The sequence below is a fragment of the Zalophus californianus genome, chromosome 5, assembly GCF_009762305.2.
Source record: "Zalophus californianus isolate mZalCal1 chromosome 5, mZalCal1.pri.v2, whole genome shotgun sequence".
Classification (NCBI taxonomy): domain Eukaryota; kingdom Metazoa; phylum Chordata; class Mammalia; order Carnivora; family Otariidae; genus Zalophus; species Zalophus californianus.
In genome coordinates, this window is record NC_045599.1 from 90,504,241 (window position 1) to 90,524,813 (window position 20,573).

The following is a 20,573-nucleotide window of genomic DNA, read 5'->3' on the forward strand; positions in this document are numbered from 1 at the left end:
ATACTGACCCAGGAATCACTGGTATATGGCACCACTGGATAGTTAATGCCAGTTACTAACACTAAAATTACACTTGACCTTAGCCAAAAGGCCGAGAAGCGATTACTAACACTAAAATTTATAGCTCCTATTGTTACCGTTTTTTGTTATCCATTCCAAAATGCTTTTTCTTGTTCTTTCTTCTCTTTTAATTTCTGTCAGTTCTATAAAATACTTCCAAAAATGTAGATTAATATTTTAAACCCAGTAAGACAGTTCTGGGGTGGTGGGGGTACCTATTTTAGAGAATAAACTTTCTGTGCATAGACCTTCTTTGCCTAGCTCTACAACAACTAAATGTTAGTTTGAGATATGTTTTAAACTTTTTATTACACAGAAGTAGAAAGAGTATTCTAACCCCCCACATACTCATCAGCCTACTTCAATAATTAGCAACTCATGGCTAAGCTTGTTTCATTAATGGACCCATCCCTGTGCCCACGCCAGATTACTTTGAAGCAAACCCAGGTCCCACATAATTCCATCTGTAAATATTAAAATGAACTGTTAAAAGTTTCAACACAACTAATTATTTTAAGACTCTACTGTCAAGCACCAGTCCTTTCTAAGACTGCATATGAATCTTACCTTTGCCTCATTAATGGGATATTAATGCAATTAGCAGCAGCTACGGCAGCAAAGGGAACAAAACGTCCTATGAGTGGTGAGACATGCTGCAGAAAAAAAAAAAAATCCCAAAAGCATTATTTTACTTTGCCCGGATTACTGAACGCAAATACTTATTTCTCCTTGAAAACTGCTAAAAACACAGTCTCTTTTGTATGGAAACTCAGGCCAAGGGTACTTTCAAAACTTGTTCCCTGGTGGTGGTTGTCGACTTCCAGCACGGGCGTACTGGGACAAGACGTGCTTCCCAGACGTCAGCCAGACTGGCCTGGCTGACAGACTGGGGGGCTTTGGAGTCGCAGGGTCTTGAGTTCAGGCGCTGGCGTCTCCACCTCTCCAGAGGTGTGGGTGTGGGCACACTCCTCGGCACACAGCCTCTAGCGGGCAGCCAGGGTTGGGGAGCACTGGGCACGTAAGATGCAGTGCCAGGGACAGACCAGGGGCTTGGCAGAGGGTGCTGGTGACAGCCTTTCTGAAACTCACTGGAAGACCCAACTGAGATAGGCAGGCAAAGATAATGATGGTAATAAGAAAGTCCTAGGACTTGAACTATTTTGAGAAATAATCAAGAGACTTGAGCCAGGCGGATGAGAGCAAATTAAGAAGCCTTGCTAGGGAAATGAAAATCCGAGTACCTTGGTTAATGCGTTGAGTCCTAGAGCTGTTGCCACAGCACCAGTTGTCGCGGAAACGTAAGCTGTTCCCAGTTCACTGAAAAGAAAGAATAGTGCATGAAAAACAGGTGCACGTCAGGAAACCTGGGTTCGACATTTTTTGAGGAAACGAGGGGACGATGTGAAAGAGCATGATTAAGAAGGGAGAGCCCACAAAACAACACTCATTATCACTCTACAAACGGCCAAATGCAGACGGGAAGCAAGCGGCCCTGAGCAGAGTGGCCTTCCTCACAGGCAAGCCGACCAGCAGCTTCAGCAGCAGCTGTAGGGAGGAGGTGCTGGTGGGGGGAGGGGACTGAGGGGCTGTGAGCATGCAGGGAACAGCATCTTGGCCTAAGCGTGGGCAGCATGTCTACCTAAATAAAAAGTACTTCTCAAAATATAAATACACATACTGGAAGTAAAACTGCCATACTGCTATTCTTAAAATTATAACTTATTGTATCGAAATACTAAAAGTCCCATCTGCAACAGGCAGTTAGGCACAGCTGTCTAAATTAAGTTTTAGGGGCATCTGGCTGGCTCAGTCCGTTAAGCATCTGCCTCTGGATTTTGGCTCAGGTCATGATCTCAGGGTCGTGAGATCGAACCCCGCGTTGGGCTCTGTGCTGCGTGTGGAGTCCGCTTGAGGTTCTCCATCCCTCTACTTCTGCCTACCTCGTACCCCTGCCTTGCATGCTGTCTCTCTAAAAAAATATAATAATAATAAATACAAATAAATAAAATAAGTTTTAATTCAAAGGGTTGGAAGAAATGAAGGTGTGATAAACACTGCGGTGGCAGATTTCCACAACCTTTGTTCCATATGGTGACAAGAGAACACTATGGACTGTTAGAGGCCATTTAAAGCGACAAAAAAGAAAACACTTTGAAGTATTCTCCAAGTTGAGCTGAAAGTTTTGGTTCACTAATCACTTCAGCCAGTCCAAAGAGTTTTTTACAGGAGGCAACATTTTAAACCTATTCACCTTCTGTTTGGCTCTATAGATGGCTTCTTTAAAGACAAATCCTAAATAAAAGTCCCCTTGGTTTCTGCAGAGATCACACTCTTGATGCCGCTACTTTTGATGTTGTTACCTGGCCCCAGGCTCAGGGTAGACAGGGGCACAGCCTGTCGTCTGCCACGGCCCGGCCCTCAACTGCCCACCTTGTGTTCTGCATGCGGAGCCTGAGGGCGTGGGAGACAAATCCGCCTACCAGGGTCCCTAAAGGCAAGAGTCATGTCTGTGAAGGCAGGCTGGACAAGACGGTCATCTTGATGGGAAGGGAGGAGAAGAAACGCTACTGGAAAATATGCCCCACGATGTTCTGACCAGTATCAACAGTTTATACACCACCGGATGAAATGCACACTGGGCAAGTGTACAGAACGATTAACTCTTACAGTCTTACTTTACAGTGAGGGGGGCGTCTCCACTTCTGTTGGTGTAATTGACCACGGCATTGAAGGACTGGTTAATCCACTGCCAGAACAGCACGGCCGGCGTCGTCCTAAAACAGAGCGATCCGTCACACACCGGCCATCGTCTGTGACCTAGCCGCTGTGCAGAACAGAAAATGTGAACACCAGTAACCACAGAGGAGATGGACTGCGGAAGGAGAGCGCTAGGTCAAAGACCCTGCGTTCTGCGTCGAAAGCTTGGAACCTGAGTGGCGGGGCCGATGTGCACCCTCTGATTCTCAACATCTCCTTCTTTGGATATGGATAAGCACAAGCTCAAAGGGCTATGGTGAGAATCAAGTCATCCTCCTTAAATCTGATCTTAAATCTGCAGAGAGCCTGGCATACAGTAGGCACTCAACAAACGTCAGGCCCCTTCTCTTAAGGAAAAAAGCCAGCTGTCTGTAGGTGAAGTAGTCCCGATTCCTCCTTATGGCACGTGCAAGCCTGCACGTCTGCGTCTACGGCTACATCTACACTTACATCTGTGACTTATGAATGGATTTAAAAGAGAATGTTTAGAGACTTTTAAAATTTTCTTTCTCCATCTCATTTTCTTTTGGAAGTTAAGAGTTAGAGGAAAAAATCAGTCTCCTTTTGAACGACAGAGAGAATAGTATTTATTTAGCACCGGGAAAAGTTAAAGCAACCCCCTAGAGTTGGGACATTTATATAAGATGGAACTCAATGTGAAATGACATTTATTTCAATAAAACTATTTACACACAAAAATGTACTTTAAGCTCTGTCATATAAAATGAACTGTTGTTACATTTCCATGACTTACCTATAAAATGTCATCATACAACCTGTGATGGTCATGTTCATTGGAACCTGAGCTGACATTCTTCCTATCAAAATCATTTTTTCACCCGTGTCGGGATGAAACGCTGAATCATAGATGTACTTTGCTCTCCATAATTCATTTTCTGTAAGACCTGGAGGAATAATTCCTTGCCTAGAGAAACAAGAAATAACAAGGGAACTGTTCATTTCCAATAGCTCACCAGTGCTCTAGAGACGTGTAGCTAGAAAGTTTTTAAGTTTACCCTTACCTAACTGTGCCTGCAGTGAAATTTTAGGAACACAAGAGACAGTAAACACAATGAACATTTCAAACCCATGTATCTCAACTGGTCTGTAATTCTGAAAACCAAAAATATCTTGAAGTATTCAACTTTGATATTTCAAAGTTTCAGCCTCCCATTCCTTGTTTTAAATGACATATTTAAAAATGTATTTTGAACTTTGCAAACTCTATAATATTTTCAACCAATTAGACAAAAGCTGTGGCAATCAAGAACATTAATTAATTATACCTACAGTTTGAAACCCTAGATTAGAAAGGCTCATTATTTTATCTTGTTATCAAAGAAACACATGTTTATTGCTAAAAATTTAGAAAATACAGACATTCATTAGTGCAATTAAAATCATTCAAGCCTTTCACTACTCATTTCCACTGGTACTGTTTTGTGAAGACACAGCCACGGTCTTGCAGGATCTGTATATGCCACTTAGGATCCCTATAAACACCATACCTGTTGCTTTATGACCACCTCTTTAAAATGAGTAATATTCTGTAAACGCTTTTCTGTATCTTTAGAACTTCTTCTGTATCACCTGTACTGGGTTGAATAGTGTTCCCCCAAATTCACATCCACCCAGAACCTCAGAATGTGACCTTATTTGGAATCAGGGTCTTTGTGGATATAATAGTTAAAACGAGGTCATGCTGATGAGGGTGAGCCCTAAATCCAATGACCAGTGCCCTTATAAGCCAGCCACGTGCAGACAAAGAAGGTCCTGCGATGTCAGAGGCAGAGATTGGAATAATGTAGCTCCAAGTCAAGGAACATCAAGGAACGCCTCAGGCCACCAGAAGCAGGAAGAGGGGAGGAAAGATTCTCCTCTAGAGCCTTCAGAGGGAGATGGCTCTCTCAACACCGTGGTCTCAGACTTTCACCTCCAGAACGGCAATGGAACAAATTTCCGTTGTTTGAAGCCACTCAGTTGGTGGTAACTGGTTATAGCCGCCTTAGGAAACTAACACATCATCCTTTTAAATGCTCCAGTCTTCCACCGATGACTGTAAAATAGATTATCCCAATCCCTATTGTTGGGCACTTTAATTGCTTCTAATCTTTTCCGTTTGTAAAGGATGAGGAAGTCAATCTCCTTATAAATAAATCTTTCCCCTGCATCCAAGATTAATCAGAAACAAAGGAGTCCATTTGCTGAGACAAGAGTTATGTAAAATATTGAGGCTGTAAAGACGCCTTTTGTCCTTTTCTCTACTTAAGCATGTCTGTTGATTGTCAGTGGTGGCAGCGCCCTCACGGTTTAAGCGGATCCCACGGAAACTTGACCCGCTGTGGGTTAATCTTGTTAGCTCTGTTAGCTGCTCCCCTGAACGTGATTATCTTGATGTAGTCAGGTAGGAACAAACGAAGTCGCTGACTAGAAAGGCCTGACCCACTTCAGGGTCATACAAATATTCACCTCTACGTCTTGCACTTTAGTAACAGGGTTTTTGTTGTTGTTGTTGGTTGTTTTGTCACTGAGGTTTTTAATTTATTTGGGATTTATCTTAAGATATGAAAGTGTGAAACTTGCTTAACTTGACTTTTCCATTGGCTGCTCTGCCACCCTAACACCAAGATTTAAATGCTATAGTCATCATGGATTGAGATTCTTTGAATGCTGGGTGTGGCTTTGGGGCTTTCTTTTTTTTTCCCCCCTTTTTTAATTTTTTAAAATTTTTATTGTTATGTTAATCACCATACATTACATCATTAGTCTGTGATGTAGTGTTCCATGATTCACTGTTTGTGCATAACACCCAGTGCTCCATGCAGAACGTGCCCTCTTTAATACCCATCACCAGGCTAACCCATCCCCCCACCCCCTCCCCTCTAGAACCCTCAGTTTGTTTTTCAGAGTCCATCATCTCTCATGGTTTGTCTCCCCGTCCAATTTACCCCCCTTCATTCTTCCCCTCCTGCTATCTTCTTCTCTTTCGTTTTTCTTAACATATGTTGCATTATTTGTTTCAGAAGTACAGATCTGTGATTCAACAGTCTTACACAATTCACAGCACTCACCATAGCACATACCCTCCCCAATGTCTATCACCCAGCCACCCCATCCCTCCCACCGCCACCCCCACTCCAGCAACCCTCAGTTTGTTTCCTGAGATTAAGAATTCCTCATACCAGTGAGGTCATATGATACATGTCTTTCTCTGATTGACTTATTTTGCTCAGCATAACACCCTCCAGGTCCATCCACGTCGTTGCAAATGGCAAGATCTCATTCCTTTTGATGGCTGCATAATATTCCATTGTACATATATGCCACATTTTCTTTATCCATTCATCTGTCGATGGACATCTTGGCCCTTTCCACAGTTTGGCTATTGTGGACATTGCTGTTATAAACATTGGGATGCACGTGCCCCTTCGGATCCCTACATTTGTATCTTTGGGGTAAACACCCAGTAGTGCAATTGCTGGATCGTATGGTAGCCCTATTTTCAACTGTTTGAGGAACCTCCATACTGTTTTCCAGAGGGGTTGCACCAGCTTGCATTCCCACCAACAGTGTAGGAGGGTTCCCCTTTCTCCACATCCCCGCCAACATCTGTCATTTCCTGACTTGTTAATTTTAGTGTGAGGTGGTATCTCATTGAGGTTTTGATTTGGATTTCCCCGATGCCAAGCAATGTTGAGCACTTTTTCATGTGTCTGTTGGCCATTTGGATGTCTTCTTTGGAAAAATGTCTGTTCATGTCTTCTGCCCATTTCTTGGTTGGATTATTTGTTCTTTGGGTGTTGAGTTTGATAAGTTCTTTATAGATTTTGGATACTAGCCCTTTATCTGATATGTCATTTGCAAATATCTTCTCCCATTCTGTCAGTTGTCTTTTGGTTTTTTGGACTGTTTCTTTTGCTGTGCAGAAGCTTTTTATCTTGATGAAGTCCCAATAGTTCATTTTTGCCCTTGCTTCCCTTGCCTTTGGCGATGTTTCTAGGAAGAAGTTGCTGCAGCTGAGGTCGAAGAGGTTGCTGCCTGTGTTCTCCTTTAGGATTTTGATGGACTCCTGTCTCACGTTTAGATCTTTCAACCATTTGGAGTCTATTTTTGTGTGTGGTGTAAGGAAATGGTCCCGTTTAATTCTTCTGCATGTGGCTGTCCAATTTTCCCAACACCATTTGTTGAAGAGACTGTCTTTCTTCCATTGGACATTCTTTCCTGCTTTGTCAAAGATTAGTTGACCATAGAGTTGAAGGTCCATTCCTGGGCTCTCTATTTGCTTTGGGGCTTTCTATGGACTTCCCACCATCTTCACCTTGTGGGGCCGATGTCCACCCTCCAACTGACAGTCCATTCTATGCCTGTTAGAACAGTGGTCTCTCCTCTTTCAAAAGTGCCTTGAGTTATGCTCATTATTTTTTTGGACAATGCTCAGAATTATTCTGTCAATTTTATAGGTGAGCACAATTGTATTTAGAGTGAAACTGTATTGATTTGGAGAGAACTGACACCTCTACCATATTAAGACTTTCTATCCAGGGGTGCCTGGGTGGCTCAGTCGTTAAGTGTCTGCCTTCGGCTCAGATCACGATCCCGGGGTCCTGGAATCGAGCCCCACATCGGGCTTCCTGCTCTGCAGGAAGCCTGCTTCTCCCTCTCCCACTCCCCCTGCTTGTGTTCCCTCTCTTGCTGTGTCTCTGTCAAATAAATAAATAAAATCCGTAAAAAAAAAAAAAAAAAGATTTTCTATCCAGACTTACTGCATGTTGCTCCAGTTATCAAAGGCTTCTTTTAATGACCCCCCCCCCCCCCAAGTGGGCTTGGAACTGCTTCACATTTCCGGGTAAGTGTATTCCTAGATATTTTATATATAGGTGTATATATATATTTGGTCTTATGAATGGTATTAAAATAATATTGTCTAATTGATTACTGCTGATGTATAGGAAACTGCTGACTTTTTGTGTAGTCTACTTGTCATATTCTCTTATTTGTTCCACTGGTAGTTGATTGGTGAGAAAATCATCTTTTGAAAAAAAAAAAAGAAAGAGAAAGAAATTGTCTCACATTTTTAAGATTTGTACATCTTCTTTTCTTTCTTTTTTTTTTTTTAAGTTTATTTAAGCAACCTCTACACTCAACATATGGCTCAAATTCAGGACCCCATGCTCCACTGATAAGTCAGCCAGGCGCCCCTCTTATTTCTTTTTTATGTCTTACTGAATTGGTTAGGGCTCCCAGAACAATGTTATACAATAGTGAAGATAAAGGTATCCCTGACTTGCTTCTAACTTTAAAGAGAATGCCTCCTAGAGCAAAATTTTTAGGGGCGTGTTCTTAGATGTTATAAGGTGTTATGGGAAAGAAAAAAGGCCCATGTTCAAGTTTGGGAAAACAGACTAACGGCTTTATTTACTCTAATACTTCTTGGAATTTTTCAGAATTAAATGGGATGTGACACCCTGACACCCTTAAGAATAGGATGTAGGGGCGCCTGGCTGGCTCAGTCAGTGCAACTCTTGATCTCAGGGTTGTAAGTTCAAGTCCCATGTTGGGTGTGGAGATTACTTAAAAATAAAATCTTAAGGGAAAAAAAAAGAATGGGCTGTAAACTTTTCCAGATTTGACTATGGAAGCCACTTTCTCTCCTCTTTCTTTCCTCCTTCCCTTCCTCCCTTCCCTCCCTCCCTTCCTAGCTTTCTTTCTCTCTCTCTCCTGCTCTGGTATTGGGGGGAAATATTCCACAGGATGGCTTTTCTGCAGAACTGTCTGGGAAGTTCATTCAGCTCTACTGTTTCATTATTTAGTGGGATGCTGGCTGCTGATGTGGATGTGTATTCTTTACCATATTAAAGAAATACAGTACATTATTCCTAGCTGATTAATTATTTTCTGAGAAACACATGGATAATTTAACCTTCTTTTGGGCATCTATCAAGAGTGACTTTCTTGCTTCAATCTGATAAATTATATTGATAGATGGCCTAAAATAAATCAACTTTTTATTCCTGGAAGAAATCCTACTTGTTCATACTTTCATGAAAGGCTGGATTTGATGTGCTAGTATTTTATTTTGGATTTTTACGTTATTAATTTGCAAGATGGGCCACTGTATTCTTTCAGTGTACTTCTGTCATTTAGAGTATCAGTGTTGCAAATGAATTGGGAAGCATCTTCTTTTTCAAAAAATTAAATCAGCTTTACCGAGGTATAATTCAAATGCAATAAAAGTCACCCATTTTAAGAGTACAATTTGATGAGCTTTGGAAAAAGTACAGTGGTGTAGCCACCTCCAGAATCAAGGTGTAGAATACTTTCATCTCCCCAAACATTCCTGCAAGCTCCTCTGGAGTCTTTCCCTCATTTCTTGGCAACCCCCAATCCACTTCCACGTCTGTACTGGGAACTGACAAACTATAGCCCATGGCCTGTTTCTGAATGGCTCTTGTGCTAAGAATGGTTTTTACATTTTTAGAGGACTGTAAATAAAAAAAAAAAAAAGCAAAAAGCAACAAGAATATGCAAGAGAGAATGTATGGCCTGCAAGGCAGAAAATATCTGCCACCTGGCCCTCTGTGGGAAAAGTGTGCCAACATCTGTTCTTCCCCACTGGAGGACGGTCTCGGGTTTACTCTCCACATCTTTGTTTCTCCTTTTCCACAGAGCCATTAGTGCCGCCCACTGCCCCCGTCTTGCTCTTACAGTGTTAGCTTCTTTGCAATGTTGTTATGTCTTCTTCTCAACTCCTCTTGCTGTGTTTTTCTCTGCACCTCTCCTTTTTATGTCTTTTGTTCCAGATTCATTGAACATTTCCTTTCCTGAATCCCTGACATGCGCTTCGCTCTTCCTCTGCCTGTTCTTCAGTACTTTCACATAAGGTTCCAAGAAGTCCTGTTGCTCGGCTCTCCTCTCCTGATGTGCTGGCCCATGCTAAGATCTGGCCAGCCTCAGTGTTTGACGACCAACTTTACAGACTGCCCTTTGCCCTTGGTTCCTTCCCTAACCTCCCACGTGACCGTCAAAGACCCCCCCCCACCCCCACCCCACACGGGCGCTGCTCACGGCGTGTTAAGGTGGCAGAGCACCCACGCGGCTCCAGATCTCAGCTACTGGCTGACTCTCCCCTAGAGCAGGAGGCTGTAAACTAGTGTCTATGGCCTGTCTGCCTCACTCGCAAAGAGTGGCTTTTCATTTTTTAAAAGGATTGTTTTTAAAAAAAAAAAAAATAAAAACCTAAAAACAAAAACAAAAACAAAAAATAAAGAAAACTACGGGGCAGAAACCCTCTGTGGCCCACAAAGCCTGAAATATTTATGTGGTCTTTTATGGAGACGGCTGTGACCACTGCCTTATTAGAGCATCTGTCTTCTGATGTCATGACTGGCTCTCTGAATTGATGAACTGCAACCCAAACCTACAAACCTGCCACCAGCATCCTTCTAGCTGAGCTCCTACCTGCGAGGTTTGTTCATTGAGGCTTTATTTCAGAAGCAACCAACCTACTCTAATTCTTGACAGCTTGCTTTCCGCACGAGGTTATCTCCATTTGGGGACAGAAAGATGCACGGGGGGCTACAGACCCAGGGACGTACTGGAGAGGAGGAGGCAGAGCACTGGGAAAGGGGACCTCACAGATCGGTACCTAGGAGTTGGCGGGATGGCTGTCTTATTTTCAGGTCACTGTGAACCCCAGATATCTGCATTAAGGCTCAGCCTCAGGGGATAAAACACGTCTTCCTATTTCCTCCTTTTTTTTTTTTTTGGTAAAGAGGATTCCATTGCAAAAAAAAAGTTGTAAAATCACTAAGTGAAGGTTTAAAGACAATAGGTTAACATGATGACCTATTACCGTATTAATCAAAAAGTATAATCATTTATGTTACCTGTAATCATGCACTACTTTTCTTGCATTCTCTAATTGTTCGTTGGTTAACAGGATATTCCTGGGATCTGTTACAGTGAAGAAATGATTGGCTCGCCCAACAAAGGTGCTTTGATCCCATCGAGGTTCCTTGATGTTAATGTTCGGTGGAAGTTCTCCAGACATCGTCCTGGACTCTAGAGGGTCAAAAAGACAAGTCTAGTCAAGACTTACAATGTTGCTACACATTTTAGAAACTCTATAGTCACATTAATTTCCAGCTAAAGATTTATGTACATTCCTCTTTATAAAAATAACTTTGCTATAAATGGCAGAAAGACAATCTAACTCCAAAGTTACTCTGTCCATAAATCCCAACTGATCTTAACCAAATTTCAATAATTTCCCACATATTTCTCCAGATAGATACATGGTATTTTATCATTCCTTAACTTTTGGAAGCCTAGAAATACTCTAGAAAAAGTAGAAATAGAAAAAGTTAAAAATAACATCAGCAGTAACAGGGTCTGAAGTTTGAAACCCCTTTTCTGGGTACGACAACCGACGCCAAACTACTACTCCCTTCTGGTCTACTAACTGTGTTATTTCTACCGGTAGAAGTGACTAATAATGCAAAAAGCATTGGTTACATGCTGAAAATTCCACAATCAGAAAAAGACTCAGATTCACTCAGCCTTGTTCAACATATAAACCACCAAACAAAAATGCAAACTTATGTTCCTCAATCCAACAGGGACATGGTGGGAAAAACACATTCCGACAAACCCACAAATATGAGTAACACTGTAGCGTATCATTTCCCTCATGTGATACCTATTTTATAGCTAAGAACCATTACTGTTTTCCCAAAAGTAGCTAATTTCTTTCTCTGAGTGATATAAACTTATTTTTAGAACTGCACTGTATTATTGTAGAAAATATAGAACAAAAAAACCAAAATCTTTGATAATTTAGCCACACTGAGATAACCATCCTTTATGTTTTGGTAATGCCTTGCAGACATTTTTTATACATATCATATAAATAAAAAATAAAGTTGATATTATACTCTGTATTGTAATTTCCTGATTTTTTTTTTTTTTGCATTTACTTCATGAGCACTCCCTATGGCACTAAATATTCATTTTAGGTATGTAACAACACCTTTAATGTCTAAATTATTTTCAGTTTTTCACCATGATAAATAATGTATCCTTGTCTATGATCTTTTCCCTCAAAGCTGGTGATCTCCTTAGACTAGATCTCTCTGTGTGACACTAGCAGACTGAAGGATCGAACACTGTGAAGGCTTCAAACCACTGCTTTTTTATTCCTGTTTCCCTTCCCTACATTTCTAATATCAGTTCGAATAGCAGCTTTCTTTTCCAGGTCATTTTTCATGAAGTTATTTTTTAGTGCTTCTCAAGTTCTTAGGTACCTTAAGATGCCAGGTGCAGATGCTAGGCACTCTTGTCATTTATACTTTCTCAAAATCTCAAACTAGTAAGTATCACAGCCCACTGGATCAAACTCGAGCATGTTAAGACAAGAGATGTGAGGGATCCAGTGCCTGTGAAATAGCTGGTCAGTAAGACTGAGAAAGTCAGCCCTGCTACTCATAAAGCCACAGCTGGAATAACAAGCAAGGACAAAGCCAGCTGTAAGGTTAATGGGAAACCCTATCGCCCCCAAGGTCTCAGCTATAAAGTGTCATAAGACTGCCCTACTTTGGATGACTACTGCTTTCTTATGTCACCAAGACATTGTGTCTTCTATAATCTTTGCTATTTGAATTCAAAACAGAAAGAATGAAACATCCCACTCTGGACAATGAAAAGGAGCCTGGATTTCCAGCACAGGTGTGGAGCTTCAGATTAGGGAGGTTCTGGACACGACAATTCCACAATTTTCTTAACTTTGTAATTTCCAAGGAAACAGAGCAGTGGGGCCACATCACAGTCTAGACCTCAACACCCAGCCCTGGTTTAAGCCAATCAAAATATTGCTTCACTAAAGCTTCCCTGAAAGTCCACTGTTCTCCAAGATGCTCTGAAAGCTTTATCTCCTCCTTTGTTGGCGAGACACACTCTATTCCCCTGGTCTGCGGTCTCCCTCAATGCAAGAAACCAATGAGCATGACTTTGTGGGACTACAGGTTTGTCCCTGCTGGGTTTTGGCTGATTGAGCTGTGGTAAGAGAAACATCTGAATTTCAAATTAGGACACATCAACATCATGGGCATCCAGTCCAGGGATACAAGAAATACAATGTACATCAAAGAGCTGTACCATTGTATGAGAAATGTCTAAATTTCGAATTAGAATACGTCAAATGTGTTATTTATAACACTTGCAAAAAAGCAAAACAAAATCTCCAATTCTCATTCAGGACAGCAGTAGTTTTTAGACATGTCTGCAGAGACCTGGGGCCCTGCTGAGATTCTTTAGTGCCCCACAGGGAATGGAGTGGATTCAGCAGGTGGGGTTACAGCAAAGGAGGCTGACAAGGAGTGACCAGCAGGAGAAAAAGCAAGGAGAGCATGGTGTCCTGCAAGACAGCCTCTCCGTAGTCCAACTGGCCAAAAGGAAGAACACCTTGGTAGGTGGTGACTCCCATGTTGGGATAGTGAAGAGAGGAGCATACAACCCTGAGGGGCCAGCCTAGGGGAGGGGGACACTGCAGAGATGGTCGTCTCTGCAAGTTCTAAAAATTCTGAGCCATGGTGGTAGCAAGTAGGGAGAGACTGCACACACACATCACACGTCCCTCTGCAAAGACTATTACTATCTCCTGTCTCAAGGTTCAGATTCCATAGGCCTAGCAAGAGGCCGGGCGTGGGACTGTGCCGGCGCTCTGGCCCGGCCCTCCTGCAGTCTGGGCACCAGGCTGTGGCTGTATGTGCAGCTGGAGCGGCTTCCTTCCTGGCGTTTCTCTGGACTGCCTATGCTGCTCCTCAGGCCTCAGCAATCACCGTGTTCCCTGGTAGATATCTGATACAGACTGTTCTCATAAAACTGAGTACCAAGTAATCTTACTTGCCTTCAAGTACAACCCTCACCATCACTACTTGTCCTTTACACCTAACATACATCATCCCCCAAATTAACACGTTGCAGTCACAGAATCCTAGTTCTTCATAACAGACCATCTCCAATTTGTGAAATAGAAAGCGACATTTGGGTCAAGTTGCCACAAACAGGATCTGGGTTTAAAACCTGGTTACTTTATAAAATCAAAACGTCCTAATTGCATAAGAGCTGGATAGGGTCTTTAAAAAGACCTACCATTTTTAACTGCACCATACAGATGAGGAAACAGAGGCCCGGGGGGGTGGGGGGGTGGGGGGGCAGATAACCCGCCCAGGTGGTGTGACTGGTGTCGGTGGCAGAAGAAAAGCTGCAGGACCACAGCAGGACTGCACTCCTGGGCATTGGTCTGCCAGTTTCCCTCTTTCTCCTCTACCACTTTCTGTTAGCCATGCTCCCCTCAAAGTATACCAACTAATGCCCGCACAGAACTGGTCTCTTTGAGGCCCTCTTTTTCCCTCTAATGCGAACATTTCTACTGACACTGTGAAGTTCTGCACTACAAGGAGCCTGTGGTGACTCTGGAGCACGTGAGCAAGAGGGCTGTGGAGGCCTCACAAGGTCTTTCCTTAACAGGCAAAGAAAAAGGAGAGAGATGGGGGAAATGAACCTCAACATGTTTGGAGTTTGTATTACAGGCAAGGAACTGGGCTAGATGCTTGCCTAAGAGTGCAAGCCCCTACTTATGTGCCCGTGGCAGAACATTCTATCTCAGTTCTCATGATAGTGTGCTCTATGAATACTATACCATTTTTATAGAAGACGGAAGTAAGAATCTGAGATGTTGCTCCCAACTAACCCTTATCTACCCAGCAAGAGAAGAAGGAGGTTGATCTTCAGACTTCAGGCCAAGCCCACCAAACTTCAACACTGAAGGCATACATCGATGGGCCCTGTATGGACCTCTGGTAGGCTGAGTAGTGCCTCTTCCCCAAGATGTGCACATCCTATCCCCACACACTGGGAATATGTCACCTTCTGTGGCAAAGGGGCTTTGTTGGTGTGATTAAGTTAAGGATCTTGAGACTGGGAAACTACCCTGGCTTATTCCGGTGGGCCTGATGTAATCACAAGATCCCCTACAAGAGAAAGAGGAGGGCAGGAGAGGCAGAGTCCGAGGAACAGATGTGAGACAAGCAGAGATTGGGGTGATGTGGGGCAGTGAGCCAAGGAGTGTGGGCAGCCTCTGGAAGCTGGAAAAGGCAAAGAGCCTCCAAAAGTAACACAGACTCATTTCAGACTTCCGACCTCCAGAACTATAGGTTAATGTACTATTTTACAACTACTAACTTTGCGGTTATTTGTTATAGCAGCATTAGGAAACTAATACAGCACTATTTTCCCTACTTAGAAAGGATTTCAAATAACGCTATATACTGGTATACGAAATACCAACTAGCCTTGATCATCTGTCTCTGCCTCTACGAATTTCAAAAACATAAAGCCTACTCAGGAATGCCATATTAACATTCTTACAAAGACAGCTGATCTCAAGCCAGGTAAAATTTTAATTATTAACTGTGACTCCCATGTTTCAATTAGACAAGCCTTTTCATGCATGAACCTTCAAGCACACTTCACTTTCTCAACTCTAAATAAATCAACCAGTTTCTATAATCAGGAGTCCTACTTTCATTTTTTCTTTTTTAAAAATTTGTGTCCTATTCCACATTAAACAGTGGGACCAGGAGTGGTCCCACCAAGGCCCTGGGTACTCATCTCCCTCCTGTCCATCCCCAAGCTTGGGTGCTCTGATTGCGGACCAAGCAGCAGCTCTTTGTGCACTGAGTCAGGCTGCTGGAGGAGGGGGCGCTGAGGTGCTGCTGGGGACCCCTCCCATCAGCATCCCAGGCATGCTGCATTTTGTACCTGGAGCTGGCTGAGGGAGGAGGCTGAAGCTCACCTGGGCCTCTGACCCTACAGCCACCTTCAGGGCGAATGTGCCCACATGGCCTTTGCCACCATGTGGGGGGGGTCCCTGGGGCATGCCCCCTTTCCACCTGTTGGCTGGGCCATGGCAGGTCCTGACTGCTTGGTCAAATCACTGTGTCCTGGGCGCCCACTGGCTGGTGGGCAGCACTGGTCCCTGCATACTTGGGGGCAACTATTTGGGCCAGAGGGTGGGGGTGCCAAAGCCACTTCAGGCACTTTTGTGAAGAGGAAGGCAAGTCCCCAGGGGTGGGAGAGGAAGGAACTGGTTTGGTTTCATCGCAGTCTGGTTCAGCCATAAAGTGTGCAGCTGTCTGGAGGTTTGCGGCTCCTGGGCTTGGTCCCTCACCCTGCCCAGGGTGAGCCTGGTCAAAGATCAGACACCTTTAGAGAGAGTTGTTCTCCAACAGAGCTGAGCACATAGTTCTGGCAGTTTTATAACAGGTACTCATCAACTAGGAATTTCTGCAGAGAACACTGGATGAAGTCATTATGTTGTACAACTTTATGATCATACTGGGGACAGCAGGAATGATCAAGAAGCCAAAATGTTTCAAAAGAAAGTTTCAGAGAGGGGCGCCTGGGTGGCTCAGTTGGTTAAGCACCCAACTCTTGATTTCGGGTCAGGTCATGATCTCAGGGTGGTGAGATGGAGCCCCATGCTGGGCTCTGTGCTGGGTGTGGAGTCCGCTTGAGATTCTCTCTTTCCCTCTCCCTCCGCCCCTCCCCTTGCTCATGCTCTCTTCCTCTCTCTCAAAAAAAAAAAAAAAGTTTCAGAGAACAACATATATATCTTTGGATCGCAGAAGTAGCATGGATAAGGAAAAATGCCATACCTTAAAGGGACAGACTGCACAGGAGACCAAAGACTGTGTTCAAGAATGTGTGAGTTGCTCAGCTTTACCACACCGGAAGCGAGTGAAAGATGCCATGTCGAGAATCAGAAGACTTCAGTGGGAGGCTATTCCCTTTGCACGTCTACCTGAGGCTTTGACAGTTGTGCGCAACTGTTGAAACATCTTCCGAAATTCGGAGAGGCCATGAAGAGAGACAGGAGGGGTGGAGCATCACAGCCACAGGGGGACTAAGTGAAGAGCTTCCCCAGCAGGAACTTACGAGCCAGTTACCAGCTGGTTTGATAACTGCAGATGGTCAACAGTAAAATGTTATGGTTTACACCACATCATCTTGGCACATTTCTGATGTTCAAGAGATTCAGCTTTCATGATCTGAACTGATGGAACAGGGGCTGCTAAAGAGGGACAGAGGCTGTTAAGAGTCAAGAACAGAGGCATGACTGGGAAATGGCTGGGACCTGCTTGTATACTTAAATAGCTGTAAGGAGCTTCCTGAAGTTTCATCAGTTGAGGTGTTAATTCTGACTTAAAAATCTTTTCCATGAGTAATTTTATAGAGAAATTTGTATTTTAAAGGTATTAAAATATTTTTTGTAAGAGGAAAAAAAAGTGAGATTTTAAAAAGTTTTCTGTGGTTGACTGACATCACTTTGCTATCAGAAGATAGTCAAGGCTTTATCACTTAAAGACAAAATCACTTACAATGAACTCAGGATGTGGCTATCTGGGATCATTAATTATTAGAGAATTAGATTGCATTTAAATGAGTCATTTCTAGGGGTGCCTGGGTGGGGCGCAGACCAAAGGTTCTGCCTTTGGCTCGGGTCATGATCCCAGGGTCCTGGGATCGAGCCCCGCAACGGGCTCCCTGCTCAGCAGGGAGCCTGCTTCTCCTGCTCCCTCTGCCTGCCGCTCCCCCTGCCTGTGCTCTCTCTCTCTCTGACAAATAATAAATAAAATCTTAAAAAAAAAGAGTGATTTCTAAAGAGATTATTTTACATATTATATATGTTGATTCATTAATTGACCCCTGAAAGGGGACAGAAATAATTTCTTAGGAGGAAAATAACTTAAAATTCAATCTCTAGGCTAAGGTTTATAAATAGTCTCAGCCTCATCAAAATAAATTTCTCCAAGTCTTTTTATTCATTCATTCACAAATAAAATTACTTTATGCATTCAATATCCACTGAAGGCCTCTCTTGTCTAACCCTGGCTTGATCCTGGGTTTGGAAAGACCCAACACACAGTAAACAGTAAGTTGAAAAACAATCATATTTTAATGAATACAACCTAAATTTCCCCCAAAAAACTTGTAGGCATGCTTCACACATAGAGCTTACTCTGTATGGACATCACTTAACTCTGATGATAAACTCTTCAACTGAGTTACCAGATCACTAGTCTTGCTGAATGACTCTGGTATCCAAATCCATGCACTTTTCAAAATAACCATTATTTCAATGGAGTAAGCCTGCTCTGAAATCCATAATAACCAAGTTGCAGAGTTCATAAGGTTTTTTTTTTTTTAAGATTTATGTTTAGGGGCACCTGGGTGGCTCAGTTGGTTGAGCAACTGCCTTCGGCTCGGGTCCTGGGATCAAGCCCTGTGTCAGGCTCCCTGCTCAGTGGGGAGTCTGCTTCTCCTTCTCCCTGCTGCTCCCCCTGCTCATTCTCTCTCTCAAATAAATAAATAAAAAATTTTTTAAAAAGATTTATTTTTAGAGAGAGAGACATAGCAGGCATGTGGGGGGAAGGGCAAAGGGAGAGAGAGACTCCTAAGCAGACTCCATGCTGAGTGCAGAGCCGAACTTGGGGCTTGATCTCATGTCCCTGAAATCAAGACCTGAGCTGAAACCATGAAGTGGCCGCTCAATCGACTGCACCACCCATGTACTTAACTCCAAGTTTATAAATTTTTAAAGCCCAAATGAGCGCCATGACAAAGATCTTCTACTCCTAACGCAGTAAGACATTATAGGCCTACTGGCAATGTTAATGAACTCCATCTTTCCCCAAGTCATTATTTAAACTACATCACAATCTTCATGAACATTTCTGGGAGGGCATTTCTGCCTTCCTGGTAGGTTAGATGTCACACAGTCAGCGCACAGCTATGCAAGGGTAAAGACCACCCCCTTGTTCCTAGGCCCAGGACCACCTCCCACCACATATAAGCCTCATGGCTGGTGAAGTCTACACTGATTAGGCAATGGTGATCAGTTTCGTTTCCAAATAAGTTCACTGAACGAGTTGGTGAGCTGAGCTTGAATTCCTGGCTCCAAGCTGTACCTTCCCAACTGTTCTGTAACTGGGGATCCCTGGATGGAGGGAAGGAAGGAAGTGGTGTGTACTGATCAGGCGACCGTGTTTGTGGAGACAGCAGATCTGAGCTCACATCCCAGCTCCACCAATGACGCTGTGACCTTGTATACATTAGCCCACTGCTCCAAGTTCCTGGATCGTTATCAACAAAATTAGGATACTACTTCATAATAACCACTAATTTAATAACCTTATATTCTAAGAGCTTTTCTTGTATGATTATCTCATCTAACCCTCACAATAGTTCAGGTTCCAAGGGTGGGTAGCAAACTTGATCAAGTAAGTAGGGGTGGCAGAATGTGAACCTAAGTTGTCCAGCTCCAGAACCCGGCTCGCTGGAGAAGCAGCTGTGACCAGGAAAGTATTTTCCTGGAGATTCTGATTCAGTAGAGCTCTGGTGGGGCCTAGGAATTAGATTTTTAAGAAGTACACCAGGGGTATCCTATGATTAGGTAAGTTTGGGAGAATTATGCTGGAAAGAACATAAAAATAATAAATAAACAATGACCCAATCTCCTGCCAGCTGCGGAATGATGCTGACCCTCTTGCAGGGCCAGTACGGATGTTTAGATGACTCCCTGGCTGTTAATGCTGGTTGCTCGGCCTGTTCTTTCTGGCAGGTTCCTGTTGAGGCTAGCTCCCTGCCCTGTGGCCTGGTCCTGTGAGCACCTACTCTGACAACCTTTGGAATCAGAACTGGACTGGACCGAACGCAGTGTGGACTGAACTCCTGATTATGTCACTTCCTTTCTAGGCATGTCACCAGGTGAGTCACTTCACATCTCTGAGCCTCAATATTTTTATCTATAAGATAGAGGAAAGAGTTGGCTCACAGAGTTGGTAAGATTAGTAAGCTGAGGTGTACAAGATAGCTTTTAAACCTTTATTAATTGTAAAATGCTAAACAAAGGTAGGGCATATGTCTAACGAGCCAGTTCCCCATGAGTGGGAGCTCCTGTCCTCACTGGCTGAAGTCCTGCCCATAAATGCAGTGGCTGGTGGTGGTGGTGGTGCTGGTGATGGGGTTGGGGAAGAAATGGACTGGAGCTTGGCTGCCTGAAGAAGATGATCAGAAATGTCTAACAAAAATCACTTTTTTCCAAGATAAACTTTATTTTCCAACCTTTAGCTACATGCCAAGAAAATGCTTAAATTGGCAAAAAATTTTTCTTCCAAAATTTTGCAGGTAACAAGTTAGCAGAGAATGTGCTTTTCATCAGGGACTCTTTAACAAAGACCTTTAACCCTGACTAAAAATTAACAATGGAAATTAAATTATTAAACTGGAAATTTGCTAGTAATTAAAACAACTTTGAAAGAGGTTTGAAAGAGGTAAGAAAGCCAGGTCGCCCTGTTTGTTTGGCCCTGTTAGGGCCAAGCAGGTGTGAAACACCCGGCCAACGTCACTGTCTGCGGTACATGACTGAGTACCCATTATGTGCCAGACACTAGGCTTTCCAGGCATTATGAGATGCCAAATCCTCATATCAGTCCTCCAAGAAAACGTCCCTTATTTGTAGAGCTGCTCAGAAAAATCAAGCATCACCCGCAAGATGGCAGAGCCTGGAAGCGCTGCTTCTGTCTGACTTTCCGCCACGCTTCTGACCCTTGGGAGGCCAGAGGTGATGTGGCAAGAGGTGATTGCCCTTGGCAATCACCCTAACTAGAGGAGCCTAAATAGCACATTTACTAATT

General features: G+C 43.3%; 1 protein-coding gene and 1 pseudogene across 2 annotated transcripts in view; one reads left to right on the forward strand and one right to left on the reverse strand.

Annotated features, from left to right (window-relative positions):
• Positions 1 to 20,573, reverse strand: part of SFXN1 (sideroflexin 1) — a 39,689-nt gene that overhangs the window by 16,211 nt on the left and 2,905 nt on the right. The window contains exons 2-7 of one of the 2 annotated variants that reach the window (XM_027605211.2): positions 16,533 to 16,838; positions 10,704 to 10,878; positions 3,572 to 3,742; positions 2,736 to 2,834; positions 1,302 to 1,377; positions 628 to 713 (exon numbers count right to left, since the gene is read on the reverse strand). In XM_027605211.2, coding sequence (XP_027461012.1) covers positions 628 to 713; positions 1,302 to 1,377; positions 2,736 to 2,834; positions 3,572 to 3,742; positions 10,704 to 10,867 — 596 coding nt within the window. In that variant the 5' untranslated portion in view covers positions 10,868 to 10,878; positions 16,533 to 16,838. The remainder of the gene's footprint in view (positions 1 to 627; positions 714 to 1,301; positions 1,378 to 2,735; positions 2,835 to 3,571; positions 3,743 to 10,703; positions 10,879 to 16,532; positions 16,839 to 20,573) is intronic. The other variant, XM_027605210.2, reaches the window with a different exon arrangement.
• Positions 14,654 to 16,924, forward strand: LOC113928512 (annotated as a pseudogene).